The sequence below is a fragment of the Athene noctua genome, chromosome 2 (genome assembly GCF_965140245.1).
Source record: "Athene noctua chromosome 2, bAthNoc1.hap1.1, whole genome shotgun sequence".
Lineage (NCBI taxonomy): Eukaryota > Metazoa > Chordata > Aves > Strigiformes > Strigidae > Athene > Athene noctua.
Genome location: NC_134038.1, coordinates 1,957,425 through 1,978,984, shown reverse-complemented (window position 1 = coordinate 1,978,984; position 21,560 = coordinate 1,957,425). Strand labels below are relative to the sequence as shown.

The 21,560-nt window shown below is 53.9% G+C and overlaps 1 protein-coding gene across 1 annotated transcript in view; it reads right to left on the bottom strand.

Moving 5' to 3' along the window:
• Positions 1-349: 349 nt before the first annotated feature.
• ZC3H3 (zinc finger CCCH-type containing 3) overlaps positions 350-21,560 on the bottom strand; it is a 199,420-nt gene continuing 178,209 nt past the window's right edge. Inside the window, exons 10-13 of the mRNA XM_074898330.1 lie at positions 17,706-17,881; positions 15,833-16,041; positions 2,276-2,356; positions 350-2,152 (exon numbers count right to left, since the gene is read on the bottom strand). Coding sequence (XP_074754431.1) covers positions 2,121-2,152; positions 2,276-2,356; positions 15,833-16,041; positions 17,706-17,881 — 498 coding nt within the window. The 3' untranslated portion in view covers positions 350-2,120. The remainder of the gene's footprint in view (positions 2,153-2,275; positions 2,357-15,832; positions 16,042-17,705; positions 17,882-21,560) is intronic.

Here is a 21,560-nt window from a genome sequence, read left to right as displayed (position 1 = left end):
CTCAGCGAGCTACTCATTGCCTCGCTTAATTAGCGCAGCGCGAGCCTTAATCCCCGTTAGCCCACTCATTAGGGAGCCCAGGAAGCTCCCGGTCACCATCGCCCCACACAAGGACTCGTAGCATCGTCCCCTCCAGTGATTTTTAGTGAATTTTTTTTTTTTTTTTTTTTTGGGGGGGGAACCACCACGTGAAGAAACATCTTTTTTTGGGTAAGGCGGGGGGGGGGTAAAATGATAATAAAAACGTTGAAAGATTTGGGGAGCAGAGTGGCTCCTCTACTGACATCAGACGGTGGCTTGAGGGGATGTTTGTGCTGAAAAAAAGAGCAAAGCCACGCTCCGACCGACCGAGCATCCCGGGGAAGAAATTCTTTATTTACATATCAAAACACATGCGTTAATAAAAGACACTTAATATCAACAGAGATGACGAAGTTTTTATTAAAAAACAACTCGCTGGACACACACAGGGGTATGAGGGCAGCCCCGGGGTGGGGGGATCTGCTGGTCCTCGCAGTGGTTGGGGGGATGCTGGGGTGCAGACACCCCAAACTGGTCTCCAAGTGGCAGCACACCCCCCACCCCACCCCCAGCAGCGGGCAGTATCCTTACACAGGAGCCCAGGGGGGTGACAGGCGTTAATGCCATTGTGCCTTTGGTGGCATTTTGTGCCCTGTGTCACCCGAGCCAGGCACTAAACATCCCCCCCGCGCACAGCCCCCCGACCCCGAGCTGGGCAGGGGGGGGAGCATCCCAGCCTGTAGATGTGGGGTGACAAGACAACCCCTCCGGGGGGGTGTTCAACTGGGGAAGGGGAAACCCCGTGGGGACTCGCTGCCACCCAGTCACAGGGCCCGGGGGGGGGAAACTGCAGCCGTCAGCCCCTCGGTGCACCTGAGCCCACGGCTCCGTTGCCCACCCCACTGCCGACAGCACCTGGGTGCTGGGTCCCCAGGGAGCCCCAGTGCTCACCCACCTCCCTGCTGATGCCTTTTTCCCGTGTGAGGGGCAAATCCAGCACCCCCCCGCACCCTCCCCAGCACCTCTGGGTAAGGGGAGATCCTGCAGTCATCCCTAAAATCGCATCTGTGGTGGGGAGCAGCATCCTCCGCCCCGAAATTCCCATGGAAATTGTACCCACAGATGCAAAAAAACAACGCGTCGGCTCAGCACAATGTTCCCCCCTGTGTTTTGCTCCTGCTGGGATTTGGAGTGACCCCCCAAAAACCCCAAAAGAACTGGTTTGGGTCTCCCAAGGGAGATCAAACCCTCAAAATTGTACCCACAGATGTAAAAACCCATCGTGTCAGCTCAGCACAATGGTGTCCCCCCGCCCAGTGTTTTGCTCCTGCTGGGATTTGGAGTGACCCCCCCCCCCAAAAACCCCCAAAGAACTGGTTTGGGTCTCCCAAGGGAGATCAAATCCTCTTAGGGATGGGGAGAGGTTGGGGGTCAGGGTGCAGGTGGCAGCGGGAGAGCAGTTGGTGTGAGCTCAAGGCTGCTCCCAACACACATTTCCACTAGGGATGCTCTCAGCACACGGCTCCGCTCCGAGAAATCTCCTCCCCAAACCAAGGGGATGGAGCGGGAGGGATGCAGGTGGGCTCTCGGCATGCAGAGATGAGGGCTGAGCCGTGCGGGGGCTTTTACACCCCGTTACATCCCAGCAAGGTGACTTGTGACCACTGGCCACGCTTGTCCCCAGTATAGTGGCTGACCTGGAATCGAGCACGTCGGGTGATGGCATTAAGCTCCTCAGGTCCCCCCGTGTCACCTCGTGTCCGGGACAGCAGCAGAACCACGATCTGTGAGAGGATTGTTGGGGATGGGAGCCTCTTCCCAGCCCCGCAAGGAGCCTGGCGGCAGGGTTTGCCTTCAATAAACTGGCTGAAAAAGTAATTCATTGGCAAATGAAAAATATTTCAAAGCAAGCTGCTTCCCTGCAGGAACGGGTTGGCGCTTCCTCACGCTGCCGCCCGGCTCCTTGACAAAATGATGTCCCGGAAAAACAAGATGAGAAGGGGGTGTCGCGTCTGGCCGCGGAGTCCTGAGGTAGGTGCCAGGTCGTGCCCGGCTCTGCGGTTCCTGAGCTGGTTGGCTGCCACGGGATCGGGTCTTGCTCACAGCCGGGGCTTGATCTGCAGCTGTTTGCCTGGAGGGAGGGAAGGAAAAGGTGATGGTGGGAGGTGGGTGGCACATCTGGACACCCCTGGGCTTCTCCTGGCCCGGTTGCGGTGGGGTAACACCGGGCCCTGGCAGCACCCACCAACCTCACCTCGGCCACCCTCCTCCAGGCGGGTGTTGTCAGAGTCCCGCGAGGATGCCGGTGGCAAAGTTCTCTTCCATTTGGTGCTGCCTGGGAGCAGAAAGGAAGAAAAGAGGAGAAAGTCATCGAGGTTGGCTTGGAAATCCCTCGGGATGCAGGTGCAGGAGCATCCTGAGCTCCTCCGCTGCCCCCGTGGCCCCGGCGCTTTGTGCTTTAAAAGGGAGTAAGAGCTGCCCCAGAGGTGCTGCCAACGAGAAGGAATAATTAGTGAGCAAATGGCGAAATATAAACGAGCCCACCTTAATTACATGTGGTGCCTCTCATCCTGAAGTGATGATTGTGGTTGCCCCACCCCTCTGCCATTCTGCTGGTGGGGACACGTGTGTCCCCAACGTGGTGCTCAGCCTGGCCTTGCTGCCCCGTGGCCTTTTCCGCAGCCTTTTGGTGCGGAGTTGGTCCCTTTGGGGTGGGAACGTGTCAAGGCTGGAACCAACGTCCCCCTCGGCCACGGCTGGGATGGAGGTGGCTGGCTGCCCAAATCCCTGAGCAACCCCAGCTCCCCCGCAAGCAGCACAGGACAGAGGCACTCGTAGGTCCCTTCCCACTGCAGAGCAGCAAGTCTGCTGCAAAATCCCCAAGTTATGGGGGAAAAAAGAAAATAAAAAGTAGCCAAATCTTCTAACTGCAGCAAAAATTGAGCATCACGACCCGCTCCGGGGCCGGGCTGGAGCAGGGAAGAGCAGAGCACCCTGCTCAGTGCTCTGGCCGTGCCAGTGGAGAGGTTTGGGGACCAAACCTTTCAGCTACCCCCAGCATCCCCTCAAGATGCTTTGGGTGATGAGTTCTGCTTGCTGGAACGCTGTCCTCCCTCCTCGAGAAGGTCCCAGATGCTCATATAAAGCAAAAAATCCACAAAGCACCTTTGGGAATTCACCCAGGCACATCCCACGGACCAGGGTGGAGGGCGTGAAGTCCTCCTCCATTTCAACCTCAACGCCAGACACACCCTTCTGCAGTTTCTCCTATTTTCCCTCCCTGAAGGGTGCGGAGAGGTGGTTCTGGGGTTCTACCTACCAGACTGGTGGGTGGCGGGCAGGAGAGCAGCAGCCATTTGGGCAAGAAGACGCCGAGATGAATGAAGTTGGAAAAAGGAGGAGGTTTCCCAGAAAAAAGTACCTACAGCTTGCTGAGGGATCAGGTTTCGTGGGAAAAGCCTCCTCTTGCTTGGGATTACAGGAGAAGGTTGTGGAGAAGATGGAGGGAATCCAGCTCAAACCCCCTCCAGATGCACCGTGGGCCCGTGGTTCTGCGAAAAACCAGCGCCGGCGCTCTGCATCCCCACACGATGATGCCCAACATGGAAGAGGGACCAGGGGCACCTTTGAGCAGCCTTGAAAGCCCAAAGAAGAAGGTTTTGGGGCAGGGGAGGCGGGAGGGGCGAGGATCCCACGCAGCATCCAACAATGGAGAGTCACCAAGAGTTTTTCTTTGCTTTTAAACTTGGGTAAACAAACTTGCTCGGAGTCTAAGCCGTCGTGGCAGTGATACATAGCTTTTGAGCTAATTTATGTAAAATAAAGAGGGCTCATTTAGCACCTTTCCACCCTTAATATAACACCCATACATCAGAGGGCTGCACAGCAGCCACGAGGGACTCAGCTATTAGTCACTGGCAACTCAGCCAAATTCGGCTTCGGGGCACGGCAACACCGAGCAGACCCCGCTCGGCCTCTGACCACCCTCCTAATTTTCCAGCTGACCTCAGGTATCCCTTTTTCATCGAGCCAGGTGCTTTCTCCAGACTGGGATTTCCAAATCCTGCCCCATTAGGGTCCCGCAGAGCTGCTGCTCATCAAGCCCAAAGGATCAAAATCAACATCTCCTGGTTCCTGCCCCACCAGCAACCACGGCCACGGTGCAACAGGAACGATGGAAACGGCTCAATTCCCCCTGGATGAGCTGGAAAAAACTTCATTAGCTAATATCCACACAGTGGCACGAAACCCGTGCTTCGCCATTCAAAGTAAATATGATTACAGAAGTAGAAATATAGATTTCTGTTTTTTGGGGGGGAGATAAAAAAACAAGGTGATTTTTAAATCGACCATAATTCGCTTCCAGACTTTGGGGCTGTACAGAGCTGAGATGCCTTCAGAGCATCCATCCCTGATTTCAAACGTATTCCTCAAAAAGTCAAGGAGAGCAATAAGGAAATAAACCCAAAATAGGTGGTAAAAGGACTAAACCAGTCCAGTTTCTCACCTTGGATGGCGGGAGGAGATGCTGCTCCTGGAGCAGTGGATGCTTCACCCCGTGGGGAGCAGACAGGGACGGGCAAACACCCCGTTGTGACAGCTGGGGGTGGGGACGTGGAGAAAACAGGGGTGTCACTTCACCCACTCCAGCAAACGAAAATATATTTTCCGCTTTTGTGCATGGGAGATCCTGCAAATGGCGTGATCAATCTTGGGTCGCATCGCGCGCCTTCACTCTCTCTCCCCCCTCCCTCTTCCTTCTCTGCATTTCGGCAGCCACACAATCCATCTTCCAGGAACCAGGTATATAATTTCTAGTTAGCGAAAGCCGGGCTAAGAAACCCCTTTTTCATTACGATGATTGAACTGCTTCCAAAGAGAAGAAACCGGGGCTGGATCACAAGCTCTCCATCGAAAGCCGGGCGGCTTTTGCTGAGCTTGTCAGCCTCGCTGGAGAATTAGGACTTCCAGCGCTCTTCCTCCTGATGAAAATCAACATTTATTTTGCCTAAGCCTAAGAAAGTGTCAGGCAGACAGAGAAACTTGCCACTCTTCACGAGGAGAAGGAAGGGAAAAGAAGGAAATCTAATAGAAATATATTATCAAGTCCGAGGAGTGGACAGTGCAGTAAATCACGCTTCAGGTGGCACCATTATATTTTTCAATAAAACCTGGCCTTCCCCCAGACGCTGCCGAGCCGAGCGGCTCCAGCTGCACCCGACGGGAAAGTTAAAACAAAATTTTATTCATCCAGATTCTGATACAGGGGGATTTAAAGGAATTTAAAGGTGGGGAATCCTCTCAGACGGAGGATAAAAGGAGGCGGGTTTGGTCCTTGTCCCCAAATCTTCTCCCTGCTCACCGCTCCTGATGGCTGAGGGTTTAAAAAATTGAGTTTCTTGCCCTGCTGCGAAGCTGGGAGGCAGCTGCGGAGAGGGAAAGTGGCTGGTGATGTCCCAAATCACCATGAAAGACCCCCAAGCCCCAAAGCCAGGGGATGCAGGGGAGGGCGGCTCGCTCGCAGCTTTCCGAACTCCACCATCCGGCTATAAAAAGCTGTGTCGGAGGGAAAGCTGGTTATATTGACGCTTTCCCTTCCCAACCAAATGGGATTTTTGGTCTCCATCGCTCTCCTGATGTTGCCAAGGGGGTTTTTGTCCTCTCCTGCATCCAGCCAGGCTCCAGTAAGGGGTTTTGCATGGGGCATGGTACCCACAGCCACCCTGCTCCTCCCCGAGAGCTGACCCAGTGTGAAACGGCCTCAAATGAAAAACATAATCCCATTCCTGAAGGAGAGCGGGCTAACGAGGTGGCTGCAATTAGCTGTTTTAACAGCCAGACAGCTAACACTCCAGTTATTAATACAGCAAAGGGGGATGCGAAAGTTTCTACCCGACAGCACGGAGCACTGAGACGCATCCCAGCATCTTCCTGCTGGATGCTCAAGGTTTAACACTGTGAGGAGAAATTTCCACACACACACTTTTTCCCCCAATTCCCAAAGGAAAAAAGATCCCTTAACCCCTTCCCAGCTGCTTCAGGGGAGCCCGGAGGCTGAATCTGCCTTGGAAACAGCTTTTCCTTTCGCAGTGAAAGCGCTTGGCTGCGTCAGCTCCTGGAGAAACTTAGGCTGGGAGATTGCTTTTTTTAATAAATTAAAATAATTATTATTATTTAATAAAGCCCAAGAACAAATGGTGAGATGGAAAGGCCAGTGGCAAGGGTTAAGCTCCCGATTTTTCCACAGATGATTTTTCATACAGAAAAAGCAGCTGCGGGGCTGGATCTCCTCAGCTCGATCCTGCACTAAACCTACCCGCTGAAACAACCTGCACCGAAACCACCTCCTGCTCCTGTTCTACCCCGACCTTCTGCCCCTCAAGTGAGGGAAACCTCAAAGCTGGGATGTCGTGAGAAGCTTTGTCCAGATAAAAAAAAAAAATCCTCAGATGTTTTCTTGCTTCCTAACCAGGATGTTTGAAGCAGGGACATGTTGGGGGAGATGTCCCACTGCAGTGCCCATCTCCTGCCACACTTGCAGAGCAGGACATCTGTGCCAGGCCATCCTTTCCATGTTTTTTTCTCCTTAATTCCTGATTTTCAGAGGATAAAAGCAACCGGAAAACCAGCCCTGAGCTGCAGCGACTGGAGAGGGGTACAGCAGAGGCGCTTTGTGGTGTGGTGGTACGCCTTGGTCATGATGACATACGGTGAACACCACGTTCATCCTTTACTGGTGAGCTGAAGCTTATCCTGAAGAAGGTGGGATTTCACCACCTCGGAGGGCTCTTCCATCTCCAGTTTTTAGGTTATTAAATAATTCCAAGGGGGGAACAACAGGGCTTCCAAGTGGCAGCAAGTTGAACAAGAGGAGTCTTCAGAAATCCTGAGCCAAGCCTAAAAGCCCTGGTCTCCAGACCCTCTGCCACAGGTGGACAAGACCCTAAAAAACGGGTAAAAAATTAATATGGAAGAAGTAGATTTCAGTATTGGCAAAGGACTGAGACTTGGCAGGTCTGAAAGTTGTCTGTGAATCGATTGGGGAAGAGGACTGGAAACGCAGGCGGCTCGGTCCAGGCGGTAAGTAAATCAGAAAAGAGTATTTTTGACGGTCTTTTGTTGGGCTAAGAAACAATGATTCTGATTCAAAGCGAGAGCCCAATTAGGAAAACTCACAGCACTCATTGGGTTTACTGGAAGTTTCAACTAAATTGGCCACTTTGCAATAAGGAAATTAAACAGCAGTGATCTTTCTGACTTTTGGACTTTCCCAAAGCCACCAAGACATGAGGAGATCCAAGCCCAGCCTTCAACAACACCCAAGTCTGACGGTCCCCCAGGCCTGAGGGTGTCCTGCAGCAGGAGCAGTAGGGGATGGGGATGGAAGGATGGAGGGGTGGAGGGGTGCAGACAAGGCCTGCAGAGGGATGGGCAAGGCCCACCGGGGTGAGGTACTCCTGGTGAGGTCAACCACCCTGCGCACCAGCCCACCCGTCTCTCCAGGCTGGGAAGGAAGCACCCATGATCGAGAAGAAGTCTGAAACCAGTATCCAGGGTGTGTGAAAGCAACCTAAACAACTACAGAAACCCCCAGCAAACAGCCCCCAAACCCACAAGGACCTGCTGACTCAGGAGAAGATGCAATTGCTAACGACCCGAGCAGATCCGACCCGTTAGCAGGAAACCAATTAGACTGATAGGTGATGTCCTGCTCAAGGGATGGGTGCAGCCGATAGATTTTTGCATTAGAAAAAGCAATTCTATTAGAGGTTTGTTAATTCAGTTATGAAGGAGTCTTGATGCTCTCTAATTAAACTCTCCCTGCATGCCCAGCGGAGCGTGCGTTGGCCGGGTGGCTGGCGAGGGAAGCATCAGCCTGCAGCAGGAGAACACAGCAAAGGGAAGAGCAGGGTGTCCGTGGGAACATCCCATCACCACCTGTCAGGTGCATGGATCATCGTCTCCACGACAGGAAAGACCTGCCAAACACCAGGAGAAGAGCTGGGAAGGTACCGCCCAGCTCCACGCTGCCCTGGAGTCCTCCCGGCTGAGGAGCCGTGAGGCAGAGAGGGTTCATGGGCACCATCAGGAAGGAAGATGGAGATTTCCTGCTCCTTATCTGGACCCTGCTAATTTATCCTACGAAAGCAGGAGACCTGAGGGGAAGGCGGTGATGGGAAGGCTGATTTAAGGACAGCAAGGTACATCAAGCATGCTCCTAATGCCTTTTTCCTTTCCTTGAAGACTTCAGGGCTTTGTGTCCTGCTGCTCTTCCTCTCCTTAGCTTGTCCTTGTCCCCTTGGTATCATCTGCTGAGGATCTGGGAGATCCTGTAACTCCCAGGAGCTCTCACCATGAGCATCACAGAATCAGAGAATCACCCACGTTGGAAAAGCCCCTGGGGATCATCGAGTCCAACCCTCAGCCCGACTCTACAAAGTTCTCCCCTACCCCACATCCCCCACAGCTCATCCCAACGGCCCTGAAACCCCCCCAGGGATGGGGACTCCCCCCTCCCTGGGCAGCCTGTTCAGTGTATTCAACCTATCGAAGTGCCTCCACCTACTCCTGCTATCCCACAGTATCGCAGAATCATCAAGGTTGCAAAAGACCTTGAAGATCATCTAGTCCAACCATTAAAATCTAGTCCAACCATCTCCTATCTACCTCCTAAGAGGTTCTGCCAAGGGTCACATCCCCAGTCACGTGGCCTTGACTTCCCAGCCATCACAGGCAGAGACATGATGAGCTGGACCTTATTGTTGAGGCTGGCCAGGTTGAAGCAGGAGGTGGGACTCCATGACCTCCCTGGGTCCTTTCCATCTTATGATACTAAGGGCAGGACTTGGACCTGAAAATGGCCCAGGGCTGCGGGGGAAGGAAGGTGACTGCGTGGTCATCCCATACACACTGATGGCATCTCCACAGGCACTGAGGAAAAGGTCCTGCCACATGCATCCCAAGCTGAACAGCTGCCAGAGCAGAATGAAAAGGCAGCGGAGAGGGAGAAGCTGGAGCACAGGTCTGCTGGGGAGCGGCTGGGGGCACTGGGGGGGTTCAGTCTGGAGAAGAGGAGGCTGAGGGGAGACCTCCTGGCCCTCTGCAACTCCCTGCCAGGAGGGGGCAGAGAGGGGGGATGAGTCTCTGGAGCCAAGGCCCCAGCGCCAGGCCCCGAGGGAATGGCCTCAAGCTGCCCAGGGCAGGGTCAGGCTGGCTCTGAGGAAGGATTTCTGTGCAGAAGGGGCTGTTGGGCGTTGGAATGGGCTGCCCAGGGCAGGGGGGAGTCCCCGGGATCCCTGGAGGGGTTGAAGAGTCGGGCTGAGCCAGCGCTGAGGGATCTGGGGGAGTTGGGAACGGTCAGGGGGAGGGTCATGGTTGGGCTGGAGGAGCTGCAAGGGCTTTTCCAACCCAGATGATTCTGGGATTCTGTGAAGCTCTTGTGGCAGAAGTCTTTGTGGCATCTGCTCTAGGAGATCTCCATCACGGGGGCCACGGGGCACCAGCTCCTCCATCGCAACACATATCAATGAGCAGATGGCACGTGACGTGCGACAGCCTCGGTGCTGGCACAGGGATGCAGCACCCTGGCAGCCACACGCCCTCGTGAAGATGATGTAGCTGCCCCCGAAACACAAAGGAGATGGTTTATCTGCTCCTCTCATGCCTAAACTCATCCCTGGCTCTCTCCCAGCCCACTCAGATGTTTCCACCCTGCAGCTCCCTGAGCCACCCACAAACCACCAACGAAGCTTCAGAGCTCTTGCGAATTGGAATACAGCAAATGGGGAAATTGAGGCACGCAGAGATCAAACACAACTATCCTGACAAAAGTTCCTGCATAAAGATTTCAGTTGCTGCTCTTGCCTGTGAGCAAAGATCTCAGATGATCTGCAACCATCTCCCATCAGTCTGACCTGCCCCCGTGACCCACGAGGGGACCAGGGACAGGCCTGGAACCAAGGGGTTGATGATTCCTCCTGAGTCAAGGAGTTATTGCCACCCTTTGGGTGATGCACCAAGACCTTCAAGCAGGTTCCTCAAAAGTCGGGAGGCCCAGGAAAGATCTTCTCCAGCACCTAGGCCAGACTCTGGGGAAAGAGAGGTCCTTTGCAGTGACCAGCTGACAAATGTTGATCATAACACCCCCAGCAACAGCGGGGGAGACCCACCAGGAGCCTGCTCAGAAAGGGGGTGCTGTCTATGTCAAGTCAATGGAGGGAACCTGGAGGAGAAAGGTATACAGGAGGAGCAGAAAGGCTGGGAAGACTGTGTGGGACAGAACAGCTGCCCTCAACCAAGCTGTGGGAGATCCAGAGGCCATGGAGGCTCCCTCATCTGAACAAGAGGCCGTGGATGTGGTCCCACCCAAAGAAGAAGCCACAGAGATGGATCAGCTGCAGGTGCAGCCATTGGCCTGTTACTTCATCATGGTCAAGGTCTTTTCCAAAAAGAGGCAACAAGCCCCACCAGGAAGGCCAAGACCTTTGCTCCCCACCAGCCAGGACTCAAGATCCTCAGAGAAGTCCAAGATGGCTCAGATGCCTCCTGAAGGTAATTTGGATGGAGGAGACAGAACTGGAGGGTTTCTGTCTGGAGAAGAGAAGACTAATGGGGAATTGCTGTCTTCAACTCCCTGTCTTCAACTGTGCTCAAATAATCACTGTTTTCAGTTACCTAAAGGCAGTTGAAGATGGAGCCAGGCTCTCCATGGAAGTACATAAGGGATGACGGATCAATAAAAGAAAATTATATCAAAAATTGTTCCCCTCGATAAACAAAAAGCTTCAGATTTATCACGAAGTCCAAGTTCAGCACTGAGGTCTGCACTAAACGCTTCATTAGCAGTGCTTTTCCGGATCGGGCTAATTTAGCAGCGCTGCGAAAACATCCAACATTTGTGAGACCACACCTGGAGTTCCATGGCTTCCCCAGTACAGAAGAACATGGACATACTGGAGCCAGTTCAGTGGATGCCACCAAGATGGTTGGGGTTGGAGCACAGGATGTATGAGATGTTCGTGACCACACAGAAACCAGTTCCCTGTATTTTATCTACAAAGACGTTTCCTCCATGACCTTACCAAGAGGAGCAAACTGCACTAAGTCCCACCAGGGTCAAAGTTGGCAGCGGATGCCAGCTCCTGTCATCCTGGGACAACCCCTTTGTGTCCCAGCCCTCCATCCCCAACCATCTAGATGCTTCCTGGAAGGCTCCAGGTCATCTTCTGCCGCCGGTTCACACTGATCAAAAGGGTCGGTTGTCTCACCTGGCTGCCAAAGTAAGTTTGGGATCAAAATGTTGGGGTCAGAAGCAGCGTTAAAGGAGATGCTGCAGGCGATGGAGAACATCCAAGGGGAACCAGCCACATCCACGCAGACAGTTGGCAGCCCCGGTTTTCTCCTAAATTCCAAGAGCTGGGGTTGGTTGGACCAGGGTCTAGCACCAAGGGGTTGCCCAACCTCGCAGTCCCAGGCCCTGCTGGGGCTGGCTCTCAAACACAGGTCCAGCTGGGGGGGGGAGAAAGGGGAAGATTTGCATTTCCAAAGTTATTCCTCCAGAAGTGAAAGCTGTAAACAAACCCAGAAGCGTTGTGCACCTCCACGAATTCCTCCAAAGCCAAAGCGTTTGAGCGTGCTCAGCGGAGCCGTTAAAAAAGACTGTAGCGAGCATCTTCCATTAACGTTACGACCGTGAAATATGACAATAAAATGATAGCCGTATGGTCGCAAATTTGCAGCCCGCCGAGTTGCTAGGGGTTTATCGTCACTCAAACGTGCAGAGAGCTGTAAAATGTTTACAGAAAGGGTCGTTTGCAGCTATAAAATCCTCTTTTCTCTCCTAAACAAGGCTGAGTGGAGCCATTTACAAACCCCTGAATGTTCATCGGGGGAGAGGGGAACATCTGTTCTCTCCAGGAGTTTTCAGTGATCTTCTCGAACAAATTAACTAAAATGGGTGCTTTCTAATTAAATTAGCACTCGATTGGAATGGTTTGCATTGGTGCGCTTGCTTACAATTAGCGCGGGGAGGCCAGTTAGGCTCCAGCGTAGGCTATTTAACTGGAAGGTGAAATATGGAAAAGCCCATTACCTGGAAACGGGTATCGGAGGGGTAGGGGAGCCCATGCTCCCTCCGGCTCTGCCCTCCCGGCTGGAGAACACAAGAAGGTGAAGGATGGGGTGCCACCAAGCTCATCCTTCCCAGATGGGATGCTCGGCTGGAAGCACTTTGCTCTCCCGGTGCCTCACGGATGGGCTTTTTGGAGGATGCTCAGAACCAGCGTCCTCCAATTACTCCTCTGACTCCAACTGACAAGGCTCCTCTTGCAACTTGGAGACCCTCCCCATGGGAGGAGCAGTGGGCTCAGCACCACCCATGCAGACCACATCACTCCTTTCCAGTCCCCTTCTTCTATATCCCAAGGCCAGAGGCTGCAGACTCCCAACAAGACCCCACAAGCTGATGCTGTTGCCCACGCTGGTCCTTAAAGGTCATGTCCAAACCCCCACTCCATCCCTCCAGCACACACAGACAGTGTTTTTCTTCATTCCTCCTGCATTTAGCGGTATTAAAAGGGCATTTTCTCAAACTGTGACCATTTAACCAAGCAATTCAGATCACTCCATAATAATAACCTGTCCTCCTCCTTATTTACTACCCCGCCAATTTACGTGTCACCTTCAGGCTTTACAAGCAGAAACCAAATATTACCCTTGGTACAAAGGCTGAAGCGGGGAAAGTGCAGACACCCAAACCCCACCACAGACACCAGCCACTACCTAGAGCTACTCAAGGCCTCATCCTGATCACCCGCTCAGCTCAAAACAGCACCTCAAGCTCATAAGCACCAGTCCTGGTGACTTGGCCACCATGAACCATTTGGTCCTTTAGCAGCATCGACAGCCTCATCCTGCACCCTCTCGGGATGATGGATTGTTAGTGGACAGTGGCTCCTTTTCTCCCACTAGGTCGTGGGGGTCCCCTGCTGCCGCTGTGCCCCCAGGACCCTTTGTTTGTGTGTTGAGATGAGACTTTAATTACCGAGTGTACCCCAGTGCTGAACACAGGCAAAGCTGGGCACCCAACAGTATCCTCGCACCCAGACTTGCCGCACACGATCGCTGCATCCGTTTGGCATGGAAACTGCTTCATCATCGTCTGATTTTACAGCCATCTGCAATTCCCGCCTGGTTTTCTGTTCCTTTGGATCCTCCAGTATCTGCTTTCCTGATGCCGTGGGCTCCTTGGGCAAAGAAGGAGCACGGAGGGATGTGTGCCCTGACCCCGTACCTGCTAGCTCCCCGTAGCCCTCCTCCCAACATCCCTGGACTGAACCAACTCCTTCTACTCATCCTCCTACCCAAAATGCCTGGAAATATCATCCTTCCCTGAATCACAGAATCCCAGAATCATCTTGGCTGGAAAAGCCCTTGAAGATCCTCCAGCCCAAGCATGACCCTCCCCCTGACCGTTCCCAACTCCCCCAGATCCCTCAGCGCTGGCTCAGCCCGACTCTTCAACCCCTCCAGGGATCCCGGGGACTCCCCCCTGCCCTGGGCAGCCCATTCCAACGCCCAACAGCCCCTTCTGCACAGAAATCCTTCCTCAGAGCCAGCCTGACCCTGCCCTGGGCAGCTTGAGGCCATTCCCTCGGGGCCTGGCGCTGGGGCCTTGGCTCCAGAGACTCATCCCCCCTCTCTGCCCCCTCCTGGCAGGGAGTTGCAGAGGGCCAGGAGGTCTCCCCTCAGCCTCCTCTGCTCCAGACTGAACCCCCCCAGTTCCCCCAGCCGCTCCCCAGCAGACCTGTGCTCCAGACCCTGCCCCAGCTCCGTTGCCCTTCTCTGGCCACGCTCGAGTCATTCAATGGCCTTTTTGGGGTGAGGGGCCCAGAACTGAACCCCCTCAGCGAGGGGCGGCCTCCCCAGTGCCGAGCCCAGGGCTCAGATCCCTTCCCTGTCCCTGACGGCCACACCAGCGCTGATACAAAAGATGCAAACCAGAGTGAAGAGGAAAAGGATGCCCTCGCTGCCAGGGTGATGCCTCTGCCCTCTTGACTGAATTACTCCAGGCTGCCAAGCGTAATCCTGGGCGTTCCAACAGCTTTCTTAGTCCGCAGATCAATTGCTCCGTCTTCATCAAAGAGATAAAAAACCCCGATTAAGCCACTGCTTTAGGAGCGTTTCCCTGGTCCCGCCACCGAGATCAAAAGGGAGTTGAACCAGGGCCAAGGAGAGGGAAGGAGGGAGGTGTGTGTGGGGGAGAAATCCCTAGAAAGGAAAGCCAAGTGCTTCTCCCTGCGTCGCGGCGAGGAGCTTTCCCATCCATAACGCGCCGCGGTTCGACAGCACACACGCTTGCCTGTGACTTCAGGAATATGTTGCTAATCCTGGGAATTTTCTTTCTGACAGCGTTAAGGCATCTCAGCCTTCCCTGGCTCGAAGCACTTTGTGGTCGAGCCAGGCAAAGCCTCGCAGATCTTCGGTAGCCGCTTACGGACGACCGTGCAAATGCTCCAGCCTGGCTTTCGGCGCGGAATTCATCCCTTCTCCTGGCAGGATTCCGTTCTGGCTGCACGCTCAGTCGGAGGTGGCACAGGATTGAACACAGGGAGGGATGCTCCAGCCCTTCCGTTCCTCCTGAGCCATATGTTGTGGGGATTTCATCATTACTGCCACAAAATATTTTGATTTCTGAGACGGATGCTGCCTCCCTTTCTGTGATGCTGCTCAGGAGATGCAGCTGCTGCACATCCCTCCAGTGAAGGACGGGAGATGAGAAGGAAAGTGTGAAGCATTGTCTGGCTGAACACCTCCCACCCAGTGCTCGGAAATCTCTGCCTCACCATCTCCATCACCCCTGTTCCTGCAGAGGCATCCCCACATTGCCCCGAAGTCCCCTCCCTTCCCACAGAGCTGCTAGTGATTAAGGGATTTTCCAGTGTAGAAGCTGAATTAGGAGAGAAGGAACCAAGGAAAATGTTAGGAGAAACAGAAATGCAGTTCACCTCCACCCCGAGCCACTTTGCAGAGAAACAAAGACGTTTCTTCTCATTGCTTCAACAATTTTATCTTTTTTTTTTTTTTTTTTTCCTCACAGTCAGTTCAAATAGTTGAAACATTTCCCTGAACTTTTCCAAAAACTAAGAAAATGTTGAGGCAGAACATGTCAGAGTTTGTAATAAGTTTGTAATGTTTTGTTCATCCTAAAACCACATTTTCCAAAAATTTTACTGCTTTCCAAAGCCTCTTCCCCCACCTTTAATCAAAAGAACAAAGCAGATAATCTCCGATTAATGTGGCTCTTTCTTCAAACTTGCAACCACCCCATCCCACCTCCCACCAGGATTGTTTTTATTTCAAAGCTTCGAAGCTGTTTCCCGTCAGGAAACGCACGTGATGGATGGTCCAGAGGTTGTTCCGTGGGTCCAGCGATAAGGCAGAGCATCACCACACCCCTCTGAAACACCCTCCTACCAGGAACTGCTGCAGTTCCATCACAGCAACAAGACTGGATTCATCACCAGATCATTTATAGGACAAGGAGGAAGGAGCCGATGACAAAAGACGGGGACAAAACCCCACCGTGTGTTTTCGGGAGCAGAGCCAGGGGCTCCTGCCCCTGCATGCACAGAGATGTGAGTCCCGATTGCCATCCCAGTTTGGGCTGCCAGCATTAACTGGTTTGGCTACTCACAAGGAACATCGACCCCCTCCAAAACCCATGGAGAGCAGCAGGGGAATAACTCACCCGCTCAGAGAACCGCAGCAGCTCGGAGCACACGTGAGCAAAAGCAGAGCAAGCGCTTCCTACCTGGCTCGTCCTCTGGCTCGTCCTCATCCTTCTCCACTTTGCAGCCCTGGTCACTGGGGGATGATGAGGACTGGAGGGAGATGAAGGACGGCAGCTTTTTCAGCCAGCTGGTTGGCGAACTGCCCGCCTCTTTCCAAAACTTCACCTCTTGCTCCGCACCGGAGGGTCCGGGCATTTCTCCATCATCGTGGAGCTGAGATGAATCATTCCTGTAGGAGGCACATGGGAAAAACAATAAGGAAAAATAAAACAATCCCACTCGGCCATGCTGGGCATGGAATCACGTGCACTGGAAGAGGCTGGGGCGAAGCACTGGAGCTGCACACGGAGACTCCCCAGGTTCGATCCTGGGCTGCTCCGTATCTCTGATTTCCGAGGAGCCAGCTCAGATTCAGCCAGAGTTTCTCACTGCATTCCCCCACCCTGTGCTTCCCTGCAAGTTTTCCAGCTCTCAGATGCTCGTGGAGGTGCTGGGCTCTTGTTCGGGTGCCGGCTGGGCAGAGGAGAGGGGAGATGGAGGGTGTGGGGAGCAGAGATGGCTCAGAGACACCCCACTGGGCTTGGCTCAGCCCCAACCCTGCCGCCCTTCTCCGAGCGCAGCTAACGTGACACTTCAGCTCGTTCGACATCTCCGATGACGGTGCCAATAAAGGAAAAAAAATACCTCCCGAGCAGCTTCCAAGCTCGGGCGTGCTCCTTTCCCAGCGGAGGATGCCAGGAGCTGGCCCCGGGAGGGGAGGAGGGTCCCTCCCGCTGCCCAGCCCCGTGCTCATGCCTCCTTACCTAAAAAGAGCAAGGAGCTATCTTACATTTCGTTCACACCGGGGACGTGAACTGAGTGTCATTCCAAGGCTCTTCGGTCACCCAGGATAAGTTCGGAGACCCGCTGAGTGCTTGTCCCCCTCTGCTACCTTACAAGGCAGGGCCAGGATGAGGCCCAGGACCGGGCCAGAGCATGGATCAGCTCCCAGGTCCCTCCACTTCCATCCCACCTTCACCCCCACGTCCCGTTACGAAGAGCCATGGAGGAGCCAAGCATCCAAGCCAGGATTTTCTTCTCCCACAAAGCAGGACTATTAGATTTTGGCTTTAATTTTAATTACATTGGAATGCAGTCATTGTGCAGACAGGGCTCAGGCGTGAGGGCAGAGGAAGGCAAGGATGTGCCAACCTTAAGAAAATCTGTGACCCTGTGAGGATGAGGACTAACATGTTCATCACCAGCCTGTGGCTCCATCCCAGCACCCAAAAGCATCAGAGAGAGCTCAGAGAGCTTCCAAGGATCAACCAAGGACCCAGCCCAGCATCAAAGGGTTTTACAAAACCTATCCTATCTTGATGCCTGCTTCTTCAGGCAGTGAGTCCAGCCCCGAGGGCAAGCCCCTCCATTCCACACCAAGGGCTCAGCTCTGCTCTCTGTCACGGCAGTGAGGCAGAGGGATGATGGTTTCCACTTTCCCACAGAGCTATGGATAAGCTGTACCTGCTTTTGGCAGCGGAGACTCTATCAGGGCTCCTCCATCTCCCAGAAGGAAGGTCTACAAAAGCCTCAGAGATACCTGGAGGTGCCGAAGCAGCGTATTTCTAAGTGTGAAGATACCCCACGCACCAACGGCACGCATCGGGTAGCAAGACACGATCTATCCTCTCTTTCTTCTCCATCAGCTCTGCCTGGAGACTTCTCCCTCGAGCATGGACCCTGCCCACCCCTATTACCCGTGGTGGCTCTATCAGGAAGGCACCACAGTGACCTAACGTATTAAAATAAACCAGCACACAGATGCCTACACATCTGGGAAATAAAAAATCCAGAGCTGGCTGGGAAGAAAACTGTTTAAGAGCAGCAAAGTGAGTTTCTTCTGCTTTTTCCTACCTGTCCGTCTCCTCCAAGACTCGTCTCCACTTGGAGGGGTGGTCGCTGCGGTCGCCATCTTCTGTCTCTCTTGGGTGGCGCTTCTTCTGTGGGTGCAGCAGCTTGCACCGGGCACCCCTGGGGCAGACGCCTTTCTTGGCAAAGTCAGGGCAAACCAGTGTGTGCTTCTTCTTGCACTGCAAGGGGAAAAGAGAGCAATGTTGGGAAAGGTGGCGAAAGCCCTGTGGGGAAAGCAGATTCCCATGGCTGGGCTCCTTCAGGTGGCACCAGTATTTTGCTAAAGGAAGAGAAGGATGTGTTGGTGCTTCCTTCTCTGTATTACGATACTATCCCATGCCAAAATACTGGTGAAAAATATGAGTGTCCTCTGGGAGACACAACACACTAACGCACAGCTTTCCAAGTGCCTGATTTTATCAACACAAACCACCAAAATCTTAACGGCAATGATCTACCCCCAAGTTGGTGCTGCTGAGAGGTCCCAAAGAGGTCATCTGGGCTGGAGAAGCTGGTTTCAGAGAGAACACTGGGTCTTCCTGCCCAAACATGCCTGGGGCATGGAAAGGAGCAGGGAAGAGCAGGAACGAAGCACAGATGGAAAGCTGCCAGTCAGAGGGACCTGGGGGGGTTGATTGCCAGCCGGCTGAACAGGAGCCAGAGTGTGCCCAGGGGGCCAAGGAGGGCAACGGCATCCTGGCTTGTGTCAGCACTGGCGTGGCCAGCAGGGACAGGGAAGGGATCTGAGCCCTGGGCTCGGCACTGGGGAGGCCGCCCCTCGCTGAGGGGGTTCAGTTTTGGGCCCCTCACCCCAAAAAGGCCATTGAATGACTCGAGCGTGGCCAGAGAAGGGCAACGGAGCTGGGGCAGGGTCTGGAGCACAGGTCTGCTGGGGAGCGGCTGGGGGAACTGGGGGGGTTCAGTCTGGAGCAGAGGAGGCTGAGGGGAGACCTCCTGGCCCTCTGCAACTCCCTGCCAGGAGGGGGCAGAGAGGGGGGATGAGTCTCTGGAGCCAAGGAGCCAGCGCCAGGCCCCGAGGGAATGGCCTCAAGCTGCCCAGGGCAGGGTCAGGCTGGCTCTGAGGAAGGATTTCTGTGCAGAAGGGGCTGTTGGGCGTTGGAATGGGCTGCCCAGGGCAGGGGGGAGTCCCCGGGATCCCTGGAGGGGTTGAAGAGTCGGGCTGAGCCAGCACTGAGGGATCTGGGGGAGTTGGGAAGGGTCAGGGGGAGGGTCATGGTTGGGCTGGAGGATCTTCAAGGGCTTTTCCAACCCAGATGATTCAGTGATATGTTCCTTTTCAGACTTATCTTGGGACTGCTGCCTAGACCAGACTCCTGCTGAAGGTGCCCCAGGGCTGGAGCTCAACACGGTCTGCTTAGAGCTTTGGAATGAGCTTGGCTGACTGTCCAGGGATGCTTAGCGTGGCCAGGGCACAGCACTGGCAAAATGATGGAATCATGATGTCCACCCCAAAAAGCATTTCTGCCCTGCCAGCCCGGCGTTTTGGTGGCTCCAAGCAGCAACGTTCACAGCCATCCCCACAGCCACTGGCTGTGCCGGTGGGAGGGAGTCATCAGCAGTGCTCCGCAGCTTTCCCCAGACTAGGCTTTCTGCTGGGAAATGGCAGGTTTTGGCAGCAGGAAAGGCAGGAAGAGATGCAGGCAGGGCAGAGGAGACACCTTCAGGTGTGATTTCTGCCTGGGTGGCTGGGAACGTTGGCCGGGGGGAGGGAGAAAAAACAGCCTCTTCCTAATCTCCAACTGTTCCCAACACCGTGATAGCAACACCCAGCAACCCAGAGAGCTTGTCCAAGTGTAACCCAAGGGATGGAGGGTGGGAGCAGGTCCTGGAGCTATGCTGAGCCCCGTGATGTCCAGGGGAACCCACACCCACCCAGGATGCTCTGTCCCACCCCACCTGATGAGCCCACCTTGGCTCTCGCAGGCCAGCAGGCACCACATCACAACACCCATGGCAAGACACAACCCAACACACACAGCACCACGAAGGGTCCACAACACCAGGATCCATTTGCCTGTTCACCTTCTCCACAAGCAAAGACACAGCCTGCTTTTTCCCCACGTGGGTCCTTCCACACTTGGATGCCCAAACTGCAAACCTCCTTGCTACAGAGTAGTAAAGGTCACAAAATCACAGAATCATCTAGGTTGGAAAAGACCTTGAAGATCACCTAGTCCAACCATTAAAGATGCTTAAATTTTGCACAGGTTTGGGGAAAAATAGGACAAATCCACGGGAAGAGAAACACAGTGAGGGTTTCAGCATGATCATTCTTGCCTGTTTATAAAAATGCATCTTCCTGACAACGTGGGATGTAGGTGAGCTCCTGCCCTTTTAACACAACTTGACTTTGGGAGAATGGGAGCAGCTCCCCACGCTGACCTTTGGGATTAAGCGGCAGCCCCGCTGAGCCGTGGGAGATCTCTCCTCAAAAGGGCAGAAGAGTTTGGCAGCTCTGCTGCCTGGGGCTGATCGCTGAAGTCGGCAGAGGAGCAAGAAGCTCGTCTGCTGGAGGTTGGGGACGGCGCTGAGCAGCAGGAGGGCTGGGGATCCGGATGGACACACGGCCATTGGCTCAGTGGGGGGGATGGCGCAGTGACAACTAAAAATTCACTAAAAATCCCAGTTTCTATGACTTACCCCCTCTATCTGAAGGAGATTGAATGGCAAGTAAGTCTACAAGCCAATGGGCAACCTGAGAATAGTGAGCTCTAAACTGCCCAGGCTCTGCCATTACCCCAAAATCTTATGTTTCATAGAATCATCGAAAGGTTTGGGTTAGAAGTGACCTTTCAAGATCATCTAGTCCAACTCCCCTGACATGGACAGAAACATCTTTTACTAGATAAGGTTGCTCAAAGCCCTGTCCAAGTTTCCAGGGAGGGGGTATCCACAGTTTCCCTGGGCAACCTGGTCCAGTGTCTCACCACCCTCATCATAAAATATTTCTTCCTTATGTCCAATCTAAACCTACCTTCTGTCAGTTTAAAACCATTACCCCTTGTCCTGTTGCAACAGGTCCTACTAAAAAGTCCCTCCCCCATTTTTCTTAGTCCCATTTAAGTACTGGGAGGCCTCCCTAAGGTCTCCCCGGAGCCTTCTCTCCCCCAGCTGAACCCCCCAACTCTCCCAGCCTTTCCCCCCAGCAGAGCTGCTCCAGCCCTCGGACCATTCCCGTGTCCCTCCTCCGGCCCCGCTCCAGCAGCTCCATGTCTGTCCTGTGCTGGGGACCCCAGAGCTGGACGCGGGGCTCCGGGGGGTCTCACCAGAGGGGAGCAGAGGGGGACAATCCCCTCCCTCGACCTGCTGGCCACGCTGCTTGGGACACGGCCCAGGACATGGTTTGCTCTCCTCCACCCACTGACCAGCACTGGAAAAGCACCACTAGAGACTAGAGCACTGCAGCCGTGCAGGCAGTGCCAGCTCCTGCCCGTCCCGGGCTGGTAAGAACACTGATGCTTATTTTGGGTATGGAAAAAACCATCTCCTCCAGCACAGAAAGCTCTGTTTAAGCAGCAATTCTCTTGCAAAACACATAGAAAACAGACATTTGAGTCAAGCAGAGGTTTGAGAGAACAGCTTTCAGTTTTTCCCTATCTTTTTCCCAACTTGTGCTGGTCCAAACACCTCCATCTGCAGACGGGATATGGCCCAGGCCAAGAATAAATGCTTGAAAAGGCAGTGACAGGACAGCTTTCAAGGGCAGTAACTTCTCCCAAATATTAGTAAGCAGAAAATCAACCCCCCCAACCCGATAATTGCTTTAAAAATAAGTGAAACAAAATTAAGGGAGAGAAAAAATAAAGGCAACATCCCGTTGGGGATGGAAGGCTGGGA